Here is a 14,936-nt window from a genome sequence, read left to right on the forward strand (position 1 = left end):
GGATATTTTGAAGAATGTTTCAACACTTCTTGTCTATACAATGAAAGTCAGTGGGGACCAAAACAACACTGAACTCCACTGACGTTCATTGTATAGACCCAAAGAAAAACCTCTAAAAACATTTTCAAATTTCATGTTTCAATAAAATCATACAGCATGTAACATGAGAGTGAGGAAATGATGACAGAATTTTGTGCTAAAATGGCAAGTATATGACCAAAGCAGATGCATTATAAAACACAGTTTATTCAATGTGCCATTTATTTAAAAAAATACCCAAACACATTATCACACAATGGCAAAAGTGCTGATGATGAATAAAATCGAAAGGGACTGTCTCAATGCACTACACAAGTCACACAAGTAACACAAATGCAAGTTTCGCTGTTTTAAAATACTCATCACAGTACACCAGCCTCAATTATTCAATGAATATAACTGCAAAAAGTGGTGCTTTGACAGTTCAAATACAGCACAAAGAAACCATGTCTACCATCAGTGATGTCTTGAAATTGATCAGTCATTCTAAATAAAACATTTTGTCATGTCTCAGCTTTTGAAACATGACTAAATGTGCCATTGCTGTTTTTGTCGACAAGTGTTATAATAGACATTTACAATGGCATTGTCCCTTCTTTGTAGCTACGTCTCGGTTTATATAGTAAGACTGTTAGCAAACTTAGTGTTCCATACACAATATAATCATGAAAGTCTTTCAACATATCAAAAAGCTTTTAGAAAAGCACCAGTTGCACACATTCATTTGATAGATTATTCTGATTGTGTAGATGTCTTGGACAACTTTGCACAAATAGGCACTGTTGACTAACTTGAAACATGAAAAACAGCTGGATTTGGTTCAACTGGCTGAGCAATAGTTTAAGTGCTTTTCTTTACAGAGATGTTTGGCAAAAATATTCTAAGGCACTGAACCAGTTACGTATAGGAAATTCGATTTAGGGAAGAAATCATTTAGACTCTACGCTCAGTCAGTTTCACTTAGGCCACAACCCACAAATAAACAAGAAATAATCACATTATTAGCTTAAGCTGGCCTCTGAAAATAAATATTTTGACTGCGGTCAAATGTAGCACTCCAGAGTGCTGTTTGAGTTTCATGCGTGTGTGCTTGTCATTCTAATACCTCCTTTGAATATATTATTGATCCAACAGTGTTCAGTCATCCGAGAGTCAGAAACATCATTATACAACAACACTACAATCATCAACACGAAGTTTTAAACAAAATTCTTGTATGTTTTAACACTGACAAGGACTTTTGTGACAGGACAGAAGTGCTGAGGCAGAAAACTAAATTTGTTAAAGGAAAATGCTGGGTTTGAGAGAAGTTCAGCTCAATCAACAGCATTTGAAGAAAACACAAATAATTCTGACTCATTCCCTGTTTTCTTAAAAAAGCAAAAATTGAGGTTATGGTGAGGCACATTGGAATATAAGTGAAAGGAGGCCAATTCTGGAAGAATTAAAAGCAAAAACACTCTACGCATACTATGTCTAAAAACCGAAGTTTACTTTGGGCTTTATGTTGTCATGGAGGCGAAGTTGTAAAACTGGATACAAATTTGCACAAAAATGAGCGATGGCTTTTTCCAGATTAAAATTTGACCATTTAAAAAAAAATGTACACTTATGACTGGATTTGTGGTCCAAGGTCACATACTTTGTTTATATCTTGTTGAAACAGTGAGTATTTTAATGTTTATGGAATGATCTCATTTACTTCTACTGTAAATGCCTCACTGTAACCCTATTTTTTGCTCGTTTTTTAAAGAAAAGGAGAGACATGTGGAAATTAATTTTTGTTGTAATCAACATTACACCACAGATGCTGTCGATTGAGCTTAAAAGGCATAGTTCACCCAAAAATGAAAATAATGTAATTAATTACTCATGCTCATGTAGTTCCAAAGACCTTTGTTCATCTTCAGAATACAAATTAAGATATTTTTGATGAAATTCAAGAGCTTTCTGACCCTGTATAGACAGCAACACAACTGACAAGTTCAAGGCCCAGAACAGTGGAATTAGAGTTAAACCACTGATGTCACACGGACTATTTTAACAATGTCTGGGCCTTGAACATGTCAGTTGTGTTGCTGTCTATACAGGGTCAGAAAGCTCTTGGATTTCATCAAAAATATCCTAATTTGTGTTTTGAAGATGCACGAAGGTCTTACAGGTTTGGAATGACATACTTAAAGGGATAGTTTCCCCCCCCCAAAAAAATTTGATGTTTATCTGCTTACCCCCAAGGCATTCAAGATGTAGGTGACTTTGTTTGTTCAGTAGAACACAAACAAAGATTTTTAACTCAAACTGTTGCAGTCTGTCAGTCATATAATAGCAGTCAATGGGATCCATGGGTTTGAGAGTCAAAAAAACATGCACAGACAAAACCAAATTAAGCCCTGCGGCTCATGACGATACATTGAGGTCTTAAGACACGAAACAATCAGTCTTTACAAGAAACTGAACAGTATTTATATCATTTTTTCCCTCTGATCCACCGCAATGTCTAACTGTCCTGAGCGCGTTCACAACAGCTGGTGTGTGACGCATTAACATGCTCTGGAATAGCAGACGCATGCGCGGAAGTGATCTGTTGCGCGTATAGATCACTCATTGTTTACACAGTGCACAAAGATTGTGGGTACAACGGCTACTCAAAATGGTAATTACTTGTGCTTACCCTGATTGTTGCAATGGATTAAAAACTATAAGATTACTTTGCTTGCGGGAACTCATCCGGGAGTGTTGACCTTTCACTGACTCAAAACTTTTGAGCCTGATCGACTGACCCAGAGAGCCAAAGGGAGATAAAGTACTACTGAAATCATCAGCTGTGCCTATGGTTTTTCTCGACGAACTGAGGTCACACACCGGCTGTTGTGAACATGCTCAGTTGGACATTGCGGTGGATCAGAGGTAAAGATAAATACTATTCAGTTTCTAGTAAAGACCAATTGGTTTGTGTCTTAAGACCTCAATGTATCGTCACAAGCCACAGGGTTTATTTTGGTTTTGTCTGTGTATATTTTTTTGACTCTCAAAGCCATGCATCCTATTGACTGCCATTATATGACTGACAGACTGCAACGGTTTGAGTTAAAAATCTTTGTGTTCTACTGAAGAAACAAAGTCACCTACATCTTGGATGCCTTGGAGGTAAGCAGATAAACATCAATTTTTGGAAACTATCCCTTTAATAACAGAATTTTCATTTTTGGGTAAGCTATTCCTTTAACTTGTACTAAATCCAGAATATTCCTTTAACAGACATTGTGTGTTCGCATGAATATATGTGAAACACTACGTCATTCCACAGTCACTGCGTCCACACTCTCCTGGGAGACCTCAGAGTCCAGTGAATAGCAGGAGCTGCCGTTATCCTGAGTGTCCTTGGCTGCCTCCTCTCCCGTGGCTGCGCTAATATCTGGTTGGCCATCGCAGCCGTGAAGCAGCTGGCCGCAGAAGCGGCTGTAGCGATGGTATCGCAGCGGCTTGCCCACATGGGCGAACATGTGCTCCTGCAGCTGGCTCTTCTGCGAGAAGCGAAGGTTGCATACGGCACAGGCCATCTTTCGTTTTCGTGTGAAGGCTGCCAACGGGCTGCCGCTCCGTCCGGTCCCACCACCTCGTCTGAGTTCCACAGCCAGCTCATCGGCCAGGGCCTGGCTTTGCCGTAAGGCCTCCTCCAGGCTACCAGAGTCTATGCGCTCCTTATGAGGCCGCCTCTCCTCTAGAGACTTGTGCTCCCCGGTTTTGTCCTCTGAAGGGCCTTCCATCAGACCGCTAGGCTCGAGGGCACAGGCTGCGTGGGTAAATAGGTGCTCTTGTAGACCTTCGGGTGACAGACAGCGTTCACCGCACCGGGGGCATAAAAGCGCTAGAGGCCCATCTTTGAACAGACCCGCTTGACAAGGGCTCACCTGGGCTGGGGAGAGAGAGCAAGGCTCTTTGTCGCCATCCTGTTGTTCTTCCTCCTCTACCCGTTCCTGTTTGATCCGTGCTGAAATGTCAGAGTCGTCCCCCGAGGCCACAGAGGACGCGGCGCGGAAGCTTTGAGGCTGTCGCTCAGACGTAATGCCCTCCAGACCAACAGCGAGAGCTAAACGGCCATGTGTGCGATCGGCCCTAGCACTGGAGCGGCCGTCCTCAGGGTCCCGTGAACCACCAGCCTTTAGGCCTGAGTTCTCTTTACTGGCCAGCTGTGAAGAGATCTGGATGCCGTACAAGTTGGACATACGAATGGGCTCAGAAGATGCATCTGGGCCGCCCTCGCCTGTTTTGCGGCAGAGCTGGTACGCATGGAGGAATTTGATGCCTTCTTGAAGTCTGCCTTGGTCTACGGGTTGTTTGGGACCCATGCCTGTGTACATGATGTGTAGCAGGTAGCTGAAGACATCTGGTTGAATATCTGTGGGCTGGATCTTGATGCACTCACTGGAAAAGCAGGAAAGTCATTAAAATACAACCATCAATTTATTATTTCATTTAAAGTATGGTAAATAACAGCCATTTGGTCTATATTCATTATTATTAAAGGAGAAGTCCACTTCCAGAACAACAATTTACAGATAATGTACTCACCCGCTTGTCATCCAAGATGTTCATGTCTTTTTTTCTTCAGTCGTAAAGAAATTATGTTTTTTGAGGAAAACATTTCAGGATTTTTCTCCATATAATGGACTGATATGGTGCCCCGACTTTGAACTTCCAAAATGCAGTTTAAATGCGGCTTCAAACGATTCCAAATGCGGTTGTAAACGATCCTAGTTGAAGAAGAAGTGTCTTATCTAGCGAAACGATCGGTTATTTTCATTAAAATTATACAATTTATATACTTTTTAATCTCAAAAGCTTGTCTCGTCTTGCTCTTACCGACCTCTTCTTCAAAATTGTCCTATATCGCTGTTTTACCTTTTTTGTTAAGGGTGTTTGATCTTCTTTGCATGTTCACTTTGCAAAGACTGAGTCGGAACTTCTGCAGTGATGTAGGATGATTTTGAAATGATATTTGAAGTTGAGGGAGAAAATACGATCAGAGTTTTTCAACATACCCTAAACTGTCTTGAGCCAGAATACACAGAGTTCAAGGAGGGCAAAACAAGACGAGCGTTTGAGATTAAAATGTATTTAAAAAGTTGTATTTTGTTAATGAAAATAACCAATCGTTTTGCTAGATAAGACCCTTCTTCCTCGGCTCGGATCGTTTGATCATTTAAACTGCCTTTTGGAAGTTCAAACTTGGGACACCGTAACAGTCCATTATATGGAGAAAAATCCTGAAATGTTTTCCTCAAAAATTTCTATACGACTGAAGAAATATAGACATTTTTTTATTTTATTTTATTTTTTTTTTTTTTAACATCTTGCATGATATATATTATATATGATATATATATATTATATTTATTTACATCTTGCATGATATATATGATATATATTTTATTTATTTTTTATTTTATTTTATTTTAACTGTTTTGCCTTTTATTAGAATAGGACAAGGGCCATTCTACAGAACGGGTACAAGATGCTGTCCCACAACCAAAAACATTTAAAAATGTATTCAAATCTTAGATGTTTATTAAGCTATTATTAAGATATTATTTACTCAAAACCCACAATAATATTTCAAATATCAGTAAGCTTAATATAAAATCATCATTTATTTAGTAGTGTTTTAGTATGCAAGTTACAGTTCTGTACTGTGATCTGGTTGCTACCAAAGCATTACTGTCACAACCAAAAATGTGCACTTGCTACCGAAACATGGGGTGTTTTGTCAAAACGTATACTGCATTATCAACTAAAATGTTACGATAGTTTTCGGTTCAGTGTATATTCAAACTAAAGAATCCTTACCTTTGAAATCAGTATGATCAACTTTTTGCCTTTTACAAAAAAAAAAAACTGGACTGAAAATACAACTCATCTCATAAATTGATTTAGGACCCTGAGCCGGGACTCGAACTCGGGTCGCCCAATGCACAATGGCGCTATATGTTGGCGCACTGCACATAAGGCTATCAGTGCCAAATCAAGCTATCTTGACTTCCTCACCACGCTTCAAGATACATTAAAAATTGACTTTTTCGCTAACCTGGACTGGTGGATGAAGATCATTTTGAAGTAGTTTGAGAAGGCAGCAAGGACTGCACGATGAGCCTTGAAGTATACGTTGCCAATGGCAACAGTGCAGTCACACAGAAAACCAAACTCCCTTTGGACATTCAGTTGCTGCAGGAGGAATAGACTATGGCCAGACACGTCCATCTCAACCTGTTACACAGAGCATACATACATGCAAAGAAGACAATGTAAACCAAATAAATTCTTGTGCATGATTTGTTGTGCTGGTATTAATACTAGCATTTACCTATATTAATGTGAGTATTTTATTCAGTCAATATTTCTAGCAACAATTAATAAAAAAAAAAAAAAATCATGCAATTTATACATGTTTTTTTGTGTATTTTAATTTTTTTCAGTGTCATACGTTTTTAATAATAAAAAAACATACAGCAAGCTTACAGATATTAATGAATAATATATATTTGAAAAATGTTCATTTGACATTTTAAAAAGAAGAAATGCAAAAGCAAAAAAATGTTTTCAAAATGCAAGAAAGCAACACGAATACCAAGGCACATACTTTTAAACTACACTACTCTCTGACTTTTTTTTTGTCCTAAATGTCTCTCAATATGATGGACCAGCAAGTGCCAGAACCATCCAATGAAGTGAGTCTCTCTGAAGAGCCTTAGTTGACTGAGTAACTGGCGACCTCTATCGATCAAAATATCCGTAATATTTTAGTAATTTTAGAGACAACCCAGCTGTTTACATCTGGATAGGATTTCCATTTTTACAGTGAAACCTACTATGACAATGTTTTAGTAAATGACATTCTTACATTCCTTATAAAACCACTCTTCGGAAATTCCGTAGGAACTACATTGTACGTTTTTCTTAAAACATAACTTAATCTACAGCAGAATGTCATATTGTATCATTGTATTAATTTGACTTTCCTTAATATAAAAGGAGAAGCACCAACGACTAGCTTGTATTTAATGTTTACAGTGTAACATATTTCAAATCTGAAATATGCCGACCTGACCAGACAATACCTGGCTGACAGCGATTTCTTAAAATCATTACACAAAAGGACATTTACAAACAGCAGTTGTTCGTCGCATAGGAAAATGCCATGAATGAATGGGTGATACACAAAATAGCGTGTAGGAGCTATTTAGTTCATGCTTGTGTAATATGCATGTTCTGACTCCCAGCAGATTTGTCCGCGACAGAATCATAATAATTTCCACACGTCTGGTCTACACCGATCAAGTGTTGTCGAAGAAACGGTGTTACGTTTTCATGCACCTTGGCCAACAAAACATGCATGTACCAAAGCACAGACATAATGCATTCACACGGTCCCAAAAAAAGCGTTCTTACCAACTATACGAGAGAAACGGATAATAATTTCGTGTTTGTTGCAGCAGGAAAATTCTCTTATGGTCTCGCGGTTCTTCCTAAGCGATTGACGGCTTAGCTTGTTATCCGTCACGTGACCGTACTGTACATTAGCTGAGCCAGACGCACACATAGTGGAAACATACAAAGCGAACGCTTTGCTTGTATTTACATGCTCGTTCATTACGTTTTTGGTCTTTTGTGTCGAATGCTGACTCGGGAGCACACATATATATATATATACATACATATATATATATATATATATATATATATATATATATATATATATATAGACTATAGCAGTTTTATTTTGTGTGGAAAAGTCGCTAAACGAATATACGTTAAGTTGCACAGACGAGAATGCAAAGCCAGTTGTGCTCTCCAAAAAGGTCTGAGATCTGAGGCGCTCCTGAAAATATTTTAGTGTAACACACATATGTAACACACGTTTTAGTGTAACGCACCTATGTAAGAACACCTCTAACAATTTAAACATAAAAAAAAAAATACAATAAAGATCTAATCAGGTGGATTTTGGTATAAGATGTCATTAGTTATGGTGTGAATTTACGTTTGTGTAATGGCATGTAATGATAATGACCTTTTTAAATGTTTAAATAATTCCTGGACACAAGTTAGCAAGCCGTATTTTTTTTACATATATATTTGAGAATTGCAATTATATAAAATGTAACATTTTAAACTACGTTTGTTAACGATCTATGTGACAACATAAAATATTGTGCAAAAATAGTGATGTTTACATTAGAAATAAGACCTTTCATTCCATCAAAACAACTTTTTTTTTGCAGAAATTCATTTTTTTATATGCTTGGCATGATGGTAATGCCAGCAAATACAGAGGAAAGCGATTTTATTATATAACAGCTGCAATCCATACACATTAAAACCAAATATTTTGAAAGTAGTTATTGTGGGAAAGGTGCGAAATGTAAGCTAACCCTATCTCGGTTTTAGCACGAATGTTACCGCAAAGGTTCGTCCTGAGGAGCATATTTTCATACATGGTTTGGTTGCATTTTCACTGTGCTGCGCGTGCTGGGGCGGGCTGGATTTGCGTGAGCGGGGCCGGATCTCAGTGCGGTGATAGAGCTCGCAGAGCGGCTGTGCGGAAGTTCTTTCATCCGCGCTGCACAGAAGGGGCTTCGCCCTCGAGATTAGCTATTCTCGTCCCAAGTTTTCGCTTGGACGAAGGCAAAAGAGGTGGAACTTCTTCGCTCGGTGTTTTAAATTGAATTCTGCCGTTCGCTACAAGTTAGCGCCCATTACCGTCGGTGAGTATTTTCAGTGTGTTTTGCGTGTAAACACGAGCTGCAGTAATGTGAAGCTCATAGCGTATGTGCGGGAAGCTGCGCGGGGGTGGCACTGCATGCTTGCGTGAGAGATTTCCCTACGACAATGGTCAGATATATTCTATTCTGCCGTCTTTTAAGTAACAGATCCTTTAAAAACTTTACGTTGTCACTAAGGATAGTCGTACGGTCAGATCTGTAGCGTGTTGTCTAAGTTGTTTGATTTTACTTTTAAGTGCGGTATGATTGACAGCCACAACGCCCGCATGATTCGGTCTCTAAAATAGGCCAATGAGAACGCGGGGGCGGGATGTAAACCTCTCTGTTTGGCTTTATGATAGAGCTGAACGACGGAAACAAGTACTATTTAAACCAACTCTTACCATGCTTATTAATCATATGAACACAGTTTCTGTTCTGCTCTCATTTGCTTTTTATGATTCTGAATAGTATAAGTTTTCAAAGAAACGGAAGGTTCCACTAAACTCCATTAATTATTATAGCCCAATCAATTTAGTTTATTGACCAAGTTTGGCCTTATAAGGAATTTTACCTGCAGATGGTTACAGATCAGTGCAAAAGTGACCCTGGACCACAAAACCAGTCTTAAGTCGCTGGGATTTATTTGTAGCAATAGCCAAAAATACATTGTATGGGTCAAAATTATTGATTTTTCTTTTATGGCAAAAATCATTAGGAAATTAAGTAAAGATCATGTTCCATGAAGATATTTTGTAAAATTCCTACTGTAAATGTATGAAAACGTAATTTTTGATTAGTCATATACATTGTTAAGAACATTATTTGAAGAACTTTAAAGGCAGTTTTCTCAATATTTTGAGAAAGAGCAAAGATTTTTTTGCACCCACAGATTCCTGATTCCTGATTTCCTATCCTAACAAACCATACATCAATGGAAAGCTTATTTATTCAGCTTTCATTTGATGTATAAATCTCAATTTTGAAAAAATGACCCTTATGACTGGTTTTGCGATCCAGGGTCACAATATCATTTTGATTTATCACACCTAAAATATTTAAACCTATCATTAATAATAATAATAAAAAGTTTTATCAGCTTACACTTATATTTTTTGTTGTTTCATATTGGCAAATGGCTCTTACTATAGAATGTAAAACTAAATGCTAAGTACGAGTGATGAAGATAAGTGTCCAATACTGACAAGGCGTCTAGTTGATTTGACAATTTATCTATATTTTTTCTTAGATGTAGGGCTGTCAACGATTAATCACAATTACAATTATGCAATTACAAAATAAAAGTTTATGTTTGCCTAATATATGTGTGCGTACTGTGTATAATTATTATGTATATATAAATACAAACACATTCATGTATATATTTAAGAAATATTTACAAGCATATGTATTTATTATAATTTTTATATAATTTATATGATATATAAATAAAATCATTTTGTATATTAATAACATATTTCTCATATATATACACATTAATTTGTGTGTATTTATATATACATGATAATAACACACAGTACACACACATATATTAGGCAGACTTAAACTTTTATTTTGTATGCAATTAATCGCGATTAATCGTTGACAGCCCTACTTGGATACACTACCATTCAAAAGTTTGTATTCAGTAAGATTAAAAAAAATTATTCAGCAAGAATGGATTAAATTAAGCAAAATTAACAATAAAGAAGTTTATAATGTTACACTAGATTTCAAATTAATTATTTTCTTTTGAACTTTCTATTCATAAAAGAACCCAGAAAAAATGTATAATGGTTTCCATAAAGCAGAGCTGTATTCATCATTGATAATAATAAACAGTACTTAAATCTGGAGTAGTGGCTGCTGAAAATGTAACTTTGCCGTCACATGAATAAATGGCATTTTAAAATATATTAAAATAGAAAACCATTATTTTAAATTGCAGTAATGTTTCGCAATAATTATTGTGCTTTTAATTAAATAAATGCAGCTATGATGAGCTTAAGAGACTTTTTTTTAAAAAGCAGTCTTATTTAATTAAGATATTTTTGCTTGAATTAGCATGTTGTACTTAAGTTCTTAGAAAGTTGGTATGATAAAACCTTCTTGGAAAAGAGTAAAAAAAGAAATCCCTGTTTTAAGCTACAGCCATACACATTCACACATCTTTGGCTGTTTTTGGGTGTCTTGTCATAAGCGTTGTTTTTAAGGCAGCATGTCAAGTTTAAAAATATATTTTGAGATCTGTGCACTCCATTCCACAGTTAATACCAACTCTTCATTTTGCAAATCAATGCATAGTCATTGCCAAAGGGAGGAAGTGAGAGGGGTTCCTCAAACCTGGGTCTTGCTGATGTATTATGTTTTCTTTACGATTCTTCACAGGGTAATGGCAAGGCCAAGCCACAGTGAGCATGTACTGCAGCAGCTTAACAACCAAAGGGAGTGGGGTTTCCTCTGTGACTGCTGCATTGCCATAGGTGACATTTATTTCAGGGCCCACAAGGCTGTGCTGGCGGCCTGTAGCTCTTACTTCAGAATGATGTTCATCCGGGATCAGCAGGGCACTGCACGTTTTGATCTCAGCAACATGCAGATCAGCGCAGAGTGCTTCGATCTCATCCTGCAGCTCATGTACCTCGGCCGAATCGTCGTGGATCACTATGAATTCGAAGAGCTGAAATCATCTATGGCCTACCTACAAATGTACTACATCCCCGACTCACTTGAGGACCTCCGAGACATCCGAACATCCAATCTGACCCCCTCGTCCTCTGCATCGTCCTCTTCGTCATCCAGCTCCTCGTCCTCATCCAGCGTGGTGGGAAGCAAGATGATGTTCGGCGTTCGAATGTTTGAACAGCAGCGACCAAGCCCTTCTGAGAATGAACGTGCACCAAAAGCCTCAACCACAACTGCTCGTCAGACCATTAACATCTCAACTGTCAGGCCTGCTGAAGATGTGGTCATACCACACCCTCCGCCACACTCAGAGACCGTTGTAGACCAGCCGTGCGACTTGAGGAAGAGAACATCAGGCCGAAGCTCTGCCATGAAGGAGCGTCCTCGATTTGGTCGTACATACACTTGCGATGATTGCGGTTTTGTGTTCAGCTGTGAAAAGTTGCTCATCGAACACATCCTCACGTGCACCAATCGCAAAGCTTTCCAAACACCAAAGGTCAGCAAAGATGCTTACAGCGATGCTGGCAAAGCTGAGAGTTCGACCTCAGAGGGTACAGATGAACACAGAATGGTTTGCAAGGGTGAAGAGGACTGGTCAGACCACAAGCCAGACACAGAAACCGTGATCAGGTCCGTTTCCACTGGCATGGACGGCGAAGCTGCCTTCTCCAGAAATATAACCATTAAAGTCGAACGAGATGACGATTCTGAGACCGATTTGGAAACGATAAAAGTCGTAAAGGTAGGGAACCTTAACGTAGGGAGCTGCAAAGTTCGTACCAGAGCGTACAAAGACAATCTTGCAGACCAGATGAAGTTTGACAGCGAAGAAGAGGCCGGAGTATCCGCCATGGATGCCTTGGAGGGTCAAAGCACAGGGATAGATACAGATCCAAAGGTGCACAAGATCAAGGAGGAAAAGCAAGATGGCGCATGCATTCCGTGTGAGTTGTGCGGAGCCCTGTTGACGGAGGAGGATCAGTCCGCTCATTACATCTCCAACCACATGGGACATATCTGTGCCTGTGGAAGGTGCGGCCAAGTGCTTATTAAAGGCAGGCAGCTGCAGGAGCACGCAGAGCGTTGTGGTGAACCCCAAGGGGCCGAGACGGACTCCCCAGGTGAGGATTCGCTTCTACTTGAAGATGCCGAAGCTATGGAAGAAAGCTTGCTGGAAGGAGCCGACCTGGGCTTTCGATGTCCACTCTGTGGGATGATATTTGAAAGCGAAAGTCTTGCTGTGGAGCACACGTTGGCTTGTCCGGAGCAGGAGCCGTTCCGGCCCGTTCTGTTGGAAGACAGTGGTGAGCCAGATCATCGGCGCAAGCATTTCTGCGCAATTTGCGGCAAAGGCTTTTACCAAAGGTGTCATCTACGGGAGCACTACACTGTGCACACCAAGGAAAAGCAGTTCACCTGTCAGACCTGCGGGAAACAGTTTCTGCGCGAGCGGCAGCTGCGGTTGCACACTGACATGCACAAGGGAATGGCGCGGTACGTCTGCCCCGTGTGTGATCAGGGTACGTTCCTTAAACACGATCACGTGCGACACATGATCTCTCACCTGTCTGCCGGAGAGACTATCTGCCAGGTGTGCTTCCAGATTTTCCCCAGCGGTGAGCATCTGGAGAAGCACATGGATGTGCATCTGTACATCTGTGGCGTTTGCGGAGAGAAGTTCCGTCTCCGCAAAGACATGCGGAGCCACTACAACTCCAAGCACACCAAGAGACAATGAGAGGCCTCTCTCTACAACCCTTGAATTTTTTAAATAAGCCATACTGTAAATGTGAGAACAAATCTATGCACTTAGACACCAATTGTAACCTTTACAACTGCACTTTCTATGTGTATGCAAATTCTGGATGTGTTGCTCAATGTTTTTGGTGGGATATAGTGCCTCAAGCTCTTGTCTTCATTTTCTTATACTTCGATATGGATATCCAGACACTGGTTGAAGGGAACCCTGGGTATTAAGACTTGTGTGGTCTAATAGAATGTAAATGAAGTCTCTTACTGAAATTTTTACGTTATCTAAAAAAATCCACATTGTTTTATACATATTTGAGACTAAGGAGGGCGTCATTATTTCGATGACGAGAAATGGTTGCACTCGTTGAGCTACTGGCGCTACGTGATGTTCTTTTTACGCAACATAACTTGGAATACAAAATTTAGAAAATACTGATATGATGACCACAGCTACTGAAAGAGCTTACAGGTTACCAAATGCTGTATCATCATTTTTTTTTTCCCTACAAGGAGTCTAAACTCCCCCAGATTTCGAGTGAAGTCCACACTGAGGAACTCCTTCAGTGACTCCAGTGTCATGACAAGCATCAGCATGTTTAGATCCTGCCAGGATGTCATCTAGTGTTTCTTGTCTCTGCCGTTAGGGTTAGGGTTAAGCTGTGGTCTTCTAAAAGCTTCAGAGGCATCGGGGTAAAGTGAAGAGAACAAAGATGTGTGTTTTTAGGAAGTTTTATTCTTCCACAGGCATCTTCCCTTTCTTATCGCTAAGAAAGCAGTGAAGACTTGCATCGCTTCTCTTGTTGCCCTTTGCTTGAAAATTACAACCAAAAACTGCACAGTGTGGCATCGTATCAGTATTTTATTTTCAGAGCTGTGTTGTGGTAAAAATAGCAACGGGTAGCGCTAGTAGCTCACTGAGTGCAACCATTTGAAGTTATCAAAATACTGGAGACCCCATAGTCAAAAATATGTACACTCTAAAAAATGCTGGGTTAAAAACAACCCAACTTAGGTTATTTGGCAACCAAGTGGTGGGTAAATATTGGACAAAACACGTGCTGGGTTATTTTGACCTAGCTGGTTGGGTTACATGTTTGTACCAAACATGCTATGTTGTTTTATTTAAGTCAACTATTGTTTAAAAATTATTATATTGCTGGTTTAATGGTCGCTTAATAGACTGGAACTTATAAAAACACACACAGAATTACTAGAGACAACAGAAATAATCAAAAGATGAACATTTATTATTAAGCAAGAACACATGGACAAAATACAAGACAAACTGAATTTGTTTGGGTGAATACAGCATAGTTTACAATATTACATACATTTAAACTCGTTTAACAAACATTTAAGACATAAAAATGTCACATTTAAAACTAGCATTTTAATTTTAGTGTATTTAACCGTTCTCTGTAATCACTTTTTACCAAAATAGCGCTAATTCTTGTGCCGGTGTGTGTCGCCAAAATCTTAGCCGGTGAAGGGCTACTGTTCGGCGGGGTAATTGCGAACTGAGACCTTGCGTTTCATTTGTAACGTTAGCTGAACGATGCCTAGAAAACATTTTAATATCAAACTAAATTAAACTCAGTAAAATAACGAATAAAACCCAGCTGACGCAGCTGACAGACATCTTTTTCTTATGTTGTGTTGCATAAATTAATACAATTTACAACACAGTAAAAACTTACT

General features: G+C 39.0%; 2 protein-coding genes and 1 long non-coding RNA gene across 4 annotated transcripts; 2 read left to right on the forward strand and 1 right to left on the reverse strand.

Moving 5' to 3' along the window:
- The first annotated feature begins 2,168 nt into the window (after window positions 1-2,168).
- On the forward strand, window positions 2,169-3,710 carry LOC127182674 (uncharacterized). Its single transcript, XR_007829940.1, has 3 exons — window positions 2,169-2,946; window positions 3,074-3,186; window positions 3,298-3,710. It is a non-coding gene; the product is annotated as an uncharacterized LOC127182674 (long non-coding RNA).
- zbtb25 (zinc finger and BTB domain containing 25) lies at window positions 3,178-8,684 on the reverse strand. Of its 2 annotated transcripts, none has more exons than XM_051138113.1 (3): window positions 8,532-8,684; window positions 6,125-6,303; window positions 3,178-4,464 (listed from the first exon to the last, which is right to left on the reverse strand). In XM_051138113.1, the coding sequence occupies exons 1-3, from the start codon at window positions 8,649-8,651 to the stop codon at window positions 3,336-3,338; spliced, it is 1,428 nt and encodes a 475-aa protein (XP_050994070.1). In that variant the 5' UTR covers window positions 8,652-8,684; the 3' UTR covers window positions 3,178-3,335. The 2 variants fall into 2 exon arrangements, with proteins under 2 accessions (XP_050994070.1, XP_050994072.1); XM_051138115.1 differs by lacking the exon at window positions 8,532-8,684 and adding an exon at window positions 7,486-7,591.
- zbtb1 (zinc finger and BTB domain containing 1) lies at window positions 8,606-13,917 on the forward strand. Its single transcript, XM_051138112.1, has 2 exons — window positions 8,606-8,801; window positions 11,187-13,917. Exon 2 carries the CDS (start codon window positions 11,191-11,193, stop codon window positions 13,222-13,224), a length of 2,034 nt encoding a protein of 677 aa, XP_050994069.1. The 5' UTR covers window positions 8,606-8,801; window positions 11,187-11,190; the 3' UTR covers window positions 13,225-13,917.
- The last annotated feature ends 1,019 nt before the right edge of the window (window positions 13,918-14,936 follow it).

This window comes from Labeo rohita, chromosome 20 (genome assembly GCF_022985175.1).
Source record: "Labeo rohita strain BAU-BD-2019 chromosome 20, IGBB_LRoh.1.0, whole genome shotgun sequence".
In the NCBI taxonomy this organism is placed as follows: domain Eukaryota; kingdom Metazoa; phylum Chordata; class Actinopteri; order Cypriniformes; family Cyprinidae; genus Labeo; species Labeo rohita.